General features: G+C 44.7%; 1 protein-coding gene across 2 annotated transcripts in view; it reads left to right on the top strand.

Moving 5' to 3' along the window:
- The first annotated feature begins 7,921 nt into the window (after positions 1-7,921).
- LOC123443597 (callose synthase 7-like) overlaps positions 7,922-9,645 on the top strand; it is a 55,507-nt gene continuing 53,783 nt past the window's right edge. Inside the window, exons 1-6 of one of the 2 annotated variants that reach the window (XM_045120046.1) lie at positions 7,922-8,411; positions 8,496-8,596; positions 8,691-8,803; positions 8,895-8,979; positions 9,085-9,195; positions 9,290-9,433. In XM_045120046.1, the coding sequence (XP_044975981.1) occupies positions 8,189-8,411; positions 8,496-8,596; positions 8,691-8,803; positions 8,895-8,979; positions 9,085-9,195; positions 9,290-9,433 (777 nt within the window). In that variant the 5' untranslated portion in view covers positions 7,922-8,188. Of the gene's footprint in view, positions 8,412-8,495; positions 8,597-8,690; positions 8,804-8,894; positions 8,980-9,084; positions 9,196-9,289; positions 9,434-9,645 lie in introns of those variants that run through there. The other variant, XM_045120047.1, reaches the window with a different exon arrangement.

Raw genomic sequence — 9,645 nt, 5'->3', positions numbered from 1 at the left:
CTACGAGTTTGTCCTACTGCTGTTACTTGTCTTGCTCTGCTGCTGTTACTTGTCTTGCTCTGCTGCTGTTACTTGTCTTGCTCTGCTGCTACTGTTGCTACTACTGTCGCTTGCTACTGTTGCTACTTGCTACTGCTATCACTACTGCTGTTCCTTGCCGCTGCTATTACTCGTTATATTGTGCTACCTGCTACAATCTTGATCGCTGGTCGTTGACGGGAACTGACAATTTCCGTCAACGAGGCAACTTGGCGCCATTGATACAATCGTTAGAAATAGTCTGCCGTGTCAACAGATCGTTTTTGACACCGTTGTTATCATACTACTTTGTTGTTACTACTTTGCTTGCAGATACTAATCTTTCAGGTGTGGTTGAATCTGACAAATTCAGTTGCTAATACTCGAGAGTATTCTCTCACCTCCTGTTTGGCGGTCAACAAATTTGGGTCGAATACTCTACCCTCGAAAACTGCTGCGAACCCACGCGCTGGTGGGCCATCAACAACATTCTTCTAGTTTCGTTGCCGGGAAGTGCTAGCAGCATTCTTCTGGTGCCGTTGCAAGGGAAGGTTTGTTGTCACAGAATCAACATTCGTCTAGCTATCGCCAGAGAGTGTCAGTCAGCATTTTTCTGGCGCCGTTGTCGAGTAGGTATTGATATATTCTCTGAGTCACTTGGGATTTATATTTGCTGATCACTATGAAGAATCTGAAGGATCCAAAAACCAAAGTCTTGCCCTCAACTATGAGGGGAGGTAAGGAACTGCCATCTAGCTGTGCACTTGATTCAGCTTCAGTTATGAGTAAGTTTGCGACATCACCTCCTGCTAGAAATCTTGATATGTCGTGTGTGCTTGATGATGCTTATGATGCTACTGCTAGAGATGCTATGCTTGATAATATGCCTGATACTACTAGAGATGATATGCTTGATGATATTATGCTTGATACTTCTACAGATGCTATGCTTGATACTGCTTTGCCTGATACTGCTAGAGATGCTATGCCTGATACTGCTATGCTTGATACTACTAGAGACACTACTTTGCCTGATGTTCCACTAGGGGTATTCCTTGATGCTCATATTGCTAGAGTTACTACCAATGCTCGTGATGCTTCTGAAACTGCTGATACTATTGAGATAGAACCTGCTTTTGCTCTTGTTAGATCTAGCTCTCCTAAATATGAATTGCCCGATATACCCGAGGGTTATGTTATGGAGGGAGAGATAGCTGAGGATTTTCTTGCGTGTAAGGATGCCTATGACGCTGAGAAATTACTTCTCAAGTGGAAGGAAAAATCTCTGAAAGCTAGGATGAAATACGACCCGAAGTTTGCCACTTCACCTATCTTTATCACCGATAAGGATTATGAATTCTCTGTCGATCCTGAGATAATCTCTCTAGTCGAATTTGATCCTTTCCACAGTTATGAGTCTGAGACGGTCGTAGCCCATCTTGCCAAACTACACGATATAGCCACCCTTTTCACTAATGAGGAGAAGATCCGCCACTACTATATCCTTAAGCTGTTTCCTTTCTCTCTAAAGGATGGCGCTAAAGCCTGGTTCACCTCTCTTGCTCCTGGATGTGTGAGTAGTCCCCGGGATATGGTCTATTACTTCTGTGAGAAATATTTTCCTGCCCATAAGAAGCAAGCTGCCTTGCAGGAAATATACAACTTTGCTCAACTCCAAGAAGGGAGTTTTCCACAAGCTTGGGGGAGGCTCGTCCAGCTACAGAATGCTTTGCCTGATCACCCTCTTAAGAAGAATGAGATACTTGATATCCTCTATAATGGACTTACCGATGCCTCTAGATACCACCTAGATAGTTGTGTCGGTTGTGTTTTTAGGGAACGAACTGTAGAACAAGCTGAGACCCTACTGAATAACATCTTGATCAACGATAATGCTTGGACTATTCCCGAACCACCTCCTAAGCCAACTCCTAAGAAAATAGGTATTCTATTCCTCAGTCCCGAAGATATGCAAGAAGCCAAGAAATCTATGCAAGAGAAAGGCATTAGATCTGAAGATGTCAAAAACCTACCACCTATCAAAGAGATCCGTGGTCTCGATAACCCGATACAGGTAGTAGAAGTAAATTCTCTGTGTAGGTTTGATGAGAGTGATATTCCCTTCGACAAACCTGCTAGCCTATGCTTTGATGAATTTGACAACTTTGTTGCCAAACAACAGAGTTTCAATGATTATGTTAGCAGACATTTGGAACAAAGTACTCGTATGCTTAGCCACTTAAGTGCTTGTGTAGACAGAAATGTCAATGATGTGAAGCTTCTCAGTAAACATGCCTCTATGATTACTACTCAGGTAGAACAAGTACTTAAAGCTCAGAATGACTTGCTCAATGAATTAAATGACAACTCTGTCAGAGTCATTGCTAGAGGAGGCAAAATGACTCTGGAACCTTTGTATCCTGAAGGTCATCCTAAGAGAATTGATCAAGATTCTCAAGGAATCAATGTTGATACACCTAGTCATCCTAAGGAGAAGAAGAAGGATGATAGAAACCTACATGCCAGTTCAACAAATACTGTCACACCTCAAGAACCTAATGATATTTCTGCGTCTTATGCAGAAACACAATCTGGTGATGAACATGAACCTGGTGACAAAATGGACAGTGATGTTCATAATAATGCTCAACCTAGCAATGATGAGGATGTAGAGATTGAACCTTCGGTTAATCCTGATAACCCACAACCTAAGAGATACGATAAGAATGACTTTACTGCTAGGAAGCATGGTAAAGAAAGGGAGCCATGGGTTCAGAGATCTATGCCCTTTCCTCCTAAGCCATCCAAGAAAAAGGAAGATGAGGATTTTGAGCGCTTCGTTGAGATGATAAGACCCATCTTTCTGCAGTTGCGGTTAAATGATATGCTCAAGATGTCTCCGTATGCCAAGTACATGAAAGATATCATGACTAATAAACGGAAGATACCGGATCTTGAGATCTCCACTATACTTGCCAATTACACTTTCAAAGGTGGAACTCCTAAGAAACTTGGTGATCCCGGAGTGCCCACTATACTTTGTTCCATTAAAGGAAACTACGTAAGAACTGCCTTATGTGACCTGGGAGCGTGTGTTAGTGTTATGTCGCTCTCTCTTTATCGTAGACTTGAATTGGATAAGTTGACACACACTGAAATTTCTCTGCAAATGGCCGACAAATCAACTGCGTTCCCTATCGACATTTGCGAGGATGTGCCTGTTGTGGTTGCTAACACCACTATCTTAACAGACTTTGTTATCTTGGATATTCCCGAGGACGATGCCATGGCTATCATCCTCGGAAGACCCTTTTTAAACACTTCAGGGGCTGTTATAGATTGCAACAAAGGCAATGTCACTTTCCATGTCAATGGTAATGAGCACACAGTGCACTTTCCGAAGAAACGATATCAAGTACATTGCATCAATGCTATCGAAAAGACTTCATCGATTCTTATTGGGAGCTTATTGGGAGCTTTGAACGTCGCATGGGAAACAAAAAATTTCCTACGCGCACGAAGACCTATCATGGTGATGTCCATCTACGAGAGGGGATGTTCGATCTACGTACCCTTGTAGACCGCACAGCAGAAGCGTTAGTGAACGCGGTTGATGTAGTGGAATGTCCTCACGTCCCTCGATCCGCCCCGCGAACCGTCCCGCAATCAGTCCCACGATCTAGTGCTGAACGGACGGCACCTCCGCGTTCAGCACACGTACAGCTCGACGATGATCTCGGACTTCTTGATCCAGCAAGAGAGGCGGAGAGGTAGATGAGTTCTCCGGCAGCGTGACGACGCTCCGGAGGTTGGTGGTGATCTTATCTCAGCAGGGCTCTGCCCGAGCTCCGCAGAAACGCGATCTAGAGGTGAAACCGTGGAGATATGTGGTCGGGCTGCCGTGGCAAAGTTGTGTAAAATCAGCCCTAAAACCTCCGTATATATAGGTGGGAGAGGGGGGGCCTTGCCTTGGGGCTCAAGAGGCCCCAAGGGGGTCGGCCGAGCCAAGGGGGGAAGGTCTCCCCTTCCAAACCGAATCCAACTTGGTTTGGAAGGTGGAGTCCTTCTTCCCTTTCCCACCTCCTCCTTTTTTTCTTTTCTCTTTGATTTTCTTCCTATGGAGCATAGGGCCTTCTTGGGCTGTCCCACCAGCCCACTAAGGGCTGGTGCGCCACCCCCAAGGCCTATGGGCTTCCCCGGGGTGGGTTGCCCCCCCGGTGAACACCCGGAACCCATTCGTCATTCTCGGTACATTCCCGGTAACTCCGAAAACCTTCCGGTAATCAAATGAGGTCATCCTATATATCAATCTTCGTTTTCGGACCATTCCGGAACCCATCGTGACGTCCGTGATCTCATCCGGGACTCCGAACAACATTCGGTAACCAACCATATAACTCAAATACGCATAAAACAACGTCGAACCTTAAGTGTGCAGACCCTGCGGGTTCGAGAACTATGTAGACATGACCCGAGAGACTCCTCGGTCAATATCCAATAGCGGGACCTGGATGCCCATATTGGATCCTACATATTCTACGAAGATCTTACCGTTTGAAGCTCAGTGCCAAGGATTCATATAATCCCGTATGTCATTCCTTTGTCCTTTGGTATGTTACTTACCCGAGATTCGATCGTCAGTATCCGCATACCTATTTCAATCTCGTTTACCGGCAAGTCTCTTTACTCGTTCCGTAATACAAGATCCCGCAACTTACACTAAGTCACATTGCTTGCAAGGCTTGTGTGTGATGTTGTATTACCGAGTGGGCCCCGAGATACCTCTTCGTCACACGGAGTGACAAATCCCATTCTCGATCCATACTAACTCAACTAACACCTTCGGAGATACCTGTAGAGCATCTTTATAGTCACCCAGTTACGTTGCGACGTTTGATACACACAAAGCATTCCTCCGGTGTCAGTGAGTTATAAGATCTCATGGTCATAGGAACAAATACTTGACACGCAGAAAACAGTAGCAACAAAATGACACGATCAACATGCTACGTCTATTAGTTTGGGTCTAGTCCATCACGTGATTCTCCTAATGATGTGATCCAGTTATCAAGCAACAACACCTTGTTCATAATCAGAAGACCCTGACTATCTTTGATCAACTGGCTAGCCAACTAGAGGCTTGCTAGGGACAGTGTTTTGTCTATGTATCCACACATGTATATAAGTCTTCATTCAATACAATTATAGCATGGATAATAAACGATTATCATGAACTAAGAAATATAATAATAACTAATTTATTATTGCCTCTAGGGCATATTTCCAACACAACCTACCACGGCCGGTCGATTCCAGAAGGATATGCTAGGGTGATGGTGGATCAAATAACGGACAGATTTGAGGACCTTGAGCTTGACCACCTTATGGGTGAAGGGGAGATTCGGCTGGGTTCTTCTCTAAAGACTTCATGCCTATGGTGGAAGGAGCTCATCAACCTTCCGAACTAGACGCCTCCGCCTCCTCCTCATCCTCCGGCGAGTCAGGGCACTCTGCCTCCTCCTCCGGCGAGTGACCAGGGCACTCAGTCTCCTTCTCCGGCGCATGGCGGCACTCCGCCTCCGGCGAGTGAAATTATACATAAGTAAGTTAAATCGATCATTATCACACCATATCGGCAACTTTGTTCATTTCCTGATATCAAGTAATTGTTTTCTTTGTCTGGCAGGGTTTGGAAAAAATTCACCTAAAAAACTCCGGGACTACCGAAGAAGCTGTAATTTAGACACCTGAAAGTAAGTACTATAGTAGCATGTTCCACGCATCTCCTAGTGATTCAAGCGCTAGTTTCATCAATACCATTTAGCATGCTTGATAACTATCACTTTGATTGACCTCTATTTCTTGTAAAGTGGTTGTGGCAGGAACCAGGGAATGATTACTGTGGATACTACATTTGCGAGTCCATCCGTCACACGACCTGTGAGCGGGGCTACTCTGACAAACAATACGAAGTGTGTAAATAATAATATTGACAATTTTATTTTATTACCATCATTTGTGTTCAGTTTCATTTATTCATATATATGTATTGACCCCCTTCTTCAAATTAGATATTTCAGATGCGGGATGAACTCCTACCAGCAGATCGTGTGCGAGGAATTCAAGAGGAATTGGCGGCATTCTTTCTTGACCACGTGATCGCTAAAGACGGAGAATACCATGTAAACCCTAATTAGTTGGATTTTAATTAGGAGATTATATTGTAAGAGATAATTATATTGTATATATGTAGCGAGTAGCGTCGGATAGATATATGAGAACTTGTTGTTTGATCAATCTCTCAGAGAAGGAGAGGTGGTCGATATCACTTCTCTCTGTATGCATATGTTCATGACGATCTTCTGTTTCGTTCATTTGCTTACTAGCTAGCGTGTCTAGTCCTCTCTATACATATAGTACGTAGCGTGGACCAAGCACAGAGATAAGAGAGGCCACTTCTCTCTATTAATTAGCTAGCTAACACAATATATGAAACACCTAAATTAACCCTCCAAAACCCCCTACCCCCCCTTTAAAAAAACAAAAAACCCAACACCTGAAATGCTGAACGCGTGGATGCCTATTGGTCCTGGTTGGTGCCACCAACCGGGACCAAAGGGCCTCCTGCCTGGGCTCGCCGCACCGGCCACGTGGAGGCCCATCTGTCCTGGTTCGTGTAAGAACCGGGACTAAAGGCCAAGGGCATTAGTAACGACCTTTTTGTCCCGGTTCTGAAACAGGGACAGAAGGCCCTTACGAACCGGGACAAAATGCCCTTTTTCTACTAGTGAACATTATCCTCTAGCACTCCGGTGAGGGTGAGGGTTTTGATCCGGTCCTCCATCGCTGTTAAAAATGAGCGACCGGACGAATGGAAGTGCGGTGGGGGTGAGCGAGTGGGTGCGGTGCGATGGGGGTGAGGGTTTTGCTGCGGTGACGGAGGCGATTGAGGGGAAAATGGTGGGGCCGATGCGGCCGATGATGGTTCCCCTCCTCTTATACGATGGGGACATTTTTGGACCTTTTCCATCGACACACCCACGCCCACGACCGCGGTATGGTGCACGGGAAAGCGAAACGCACACGTACAAATGCAATACGTGACCCACATGTCTTTCCGGCCCCACACGTCAGTAAGTGAGGAGGTAATGGTCAACTGCGTTGACCTGATGACAAAGCTCTGTTTGGGCTTTTACGAGAGTGGGGCGAATGGTAGAGGACAAATATAAAGAATTTTAGTTTCCTTGAATAAAACAGAGCACAAGTAAGCAACCACACAGAAATAGAGAACCCTAACGCCTTGTTTGGTACTAGTGTATTTTAGAGAATTAGTGGAGATTATCTCGGTCAAACCCCTAAATCCTCACATATCCCATAACACCATTTGGTTCTAATGTATTTGACATGTTTTATCGCCATATTTCCCCACAAATCCCCAAATTCTAGTGCATTTTTCTCAATACACAATACACTACCCCTACCTAGTGGATTGGGGATAAATGGGGACTTGAAAGGATTGAATGAAGGTTGGGGTTTCACCCAATCCCTGTGGGGATTAACCCCACCAATCTCCTCAAAAACCCTGTACCAAACAAAGCCTAATACTAGTATAAAGCGTTTTTTTTACACTAATCAGGAGCAATGGAGTAGTCACTAAGCAACCTGCTAAATCCTGGTCTGTGTGCTTTTGGCACTCCCACTCACAGTACGGCGCCGACGGCGACGTGTACAAAACCATGAAATCGGAGAAGAGAATTATATAATGTTTTTCTGTTTAAAATATATAAGTATATAATAAGAGAGAAAAACACAAAAGTTAAAAAGCAGGGGAGCGAACGACCAGACGAAAAAGCCAGGACCAGACCCCACCTGTTGTCTTCCACCTTTGCAGTTCCAATTCTTTGCCTCCCTCGTCGGCCATCACCAATTCCCCAACATCCACCTCCCCGGCCGAAAGAAAAAGGCCCCGCCCCAAAGCCACAAAGCGAAAAAGCCAACTCCCTCAGCATCGCACTTCCTCTCGACTCTGTCTTTCTTAAGACGATGACGATGGATCCCCTTCCGTTCCCTTCTCTTCCCTTCTTCCTCACCGCCACCGCCACCGCCACCGCCACGACAACACCACTCTCGCTCTATTCGATCATTGCAACCGCAGCGTCGGGGAGGGAGCATGTCCATGTCCAGCGGCGGCCCGTCGGCGCCACAGCGCCAGCCCTCCATGGGTAGACGGAACATGTCGCGGGCAATCACCATGAGGACGGATGGATACTCCGGCGAGGAGGAAGGACCCATCATAGAGAGCGAGCTCGTGCCATCCTCCCTCGCGCCCATCGTGCCCATTCTCCGCGCGGCAAACGAGATCGAGGAAGAAAACCCGCGCGTTGCATACCTCTGTCAGTACTACCACTAGCACTTTCTTCACACCTGACTTGTTCACCCATTCTTACTCCGACCTGCCTGCCTGCCTGCTCCACAAGGCCGTTTTACTGCATTTGAGAAGGCGCATACCATGGATCCAAACTCAAGTGGCCGTGGAGTTCGGCAGTTCAAAACCTATCTCTTGCATAGGCTGGAAAAGGTATGAATGAACCTATCATTCATATGCACCTTAATTGTCGATTGCTTTGAAACTAGTACAATACATTACATCTTTCATGCCTGTTATTTCACAGGATGAAAAAGATACACAACGCAGACTTGCATCAACTGATGCAAAAGAGATTCAGAGGTTCTATGAACACTATTGTAAAAAATATCTTGAGGAGGGTCTTCAAACGAGAAAGCCGTAAGCCGCAGCAATTTTTTAATATATATATATATATATATATATATATATAAATAAGAGGTCATCCTTAAGTTCTATGCATAACATATAGGGACGAGATGGCTAGGTACTATAAGATTGCATCTGTCCTATATGATGTGCTAAAAACTGTGACACCTGACAAGCCTAACTCCGAGGTTTGACATTCAGCAACTGCAAATAATTGCAACATATTGTTTTATCTTCATCATTTTTTGCACATTATGAAACATTATAACCTGGAATTAATATATGTCTTGCAGTATGACCAGTATGCTAAAGGTGTTGAAAAGGAGAAAGCTTCCTTCTCACATTACAACATTTTGCCCCTTAATATTTCCGGTCCCGCACAACCTGTAATGGAAATACCTGAGGTTAGGTTATATACCATAAAACTTTGTTCCGACTGCTTTATTTAATACAACATTTACCATGAATGATTGATTTTCTTGTGTGTGAAAATTGCAGATAAAAGCAGCAGTGGCCCTTCTTCGCAGGATAAACAATCTTCCAAAGCCAAGGCCAGATACAACTGACGGGCCTCAAGAGATAGATGATGGACCTATTGTTCGTGACTTGCTTGATTGGCTCTGGCAAACATTTGGATTTCAGGTGGAGACTAACCAATACTTAAATTTATATTCTAGACTATATCTGATCAAAATCTTGCATGACTACATGATCTTGAAATTTCTGGCTTTCTACTTCCGTTTTGCACTATGGTGACTTCCATCCTTTAGAATTTTGTTTTTCTAAATCACTTCAAGTGACTAGCTCGCAAAATTTACTAGTTTCATGAATTGGTTTCACATGGAACTCACATA

The sequence above is a fragment of the Hordeum vulgare genome, chromosome 3H, assembly GCF_904849725.1.
Source record: "Hordeum vulgare subsp. vulgare chromosome 3H, MorexV3_pseudomolecules_assembly, whole genome shotgun sequence".
NCBI lineage: Eukaryota > Viridiplantae > Streptophyta > Magnoliopsida > Poales > Poaceae > Hordeum > Hordeum vulgare.
The sequence above is the reverse complement of the archived record's forward strand: the minus strand, read 5'-3'. Positions and strand labels throughout refer to the sequence as shown.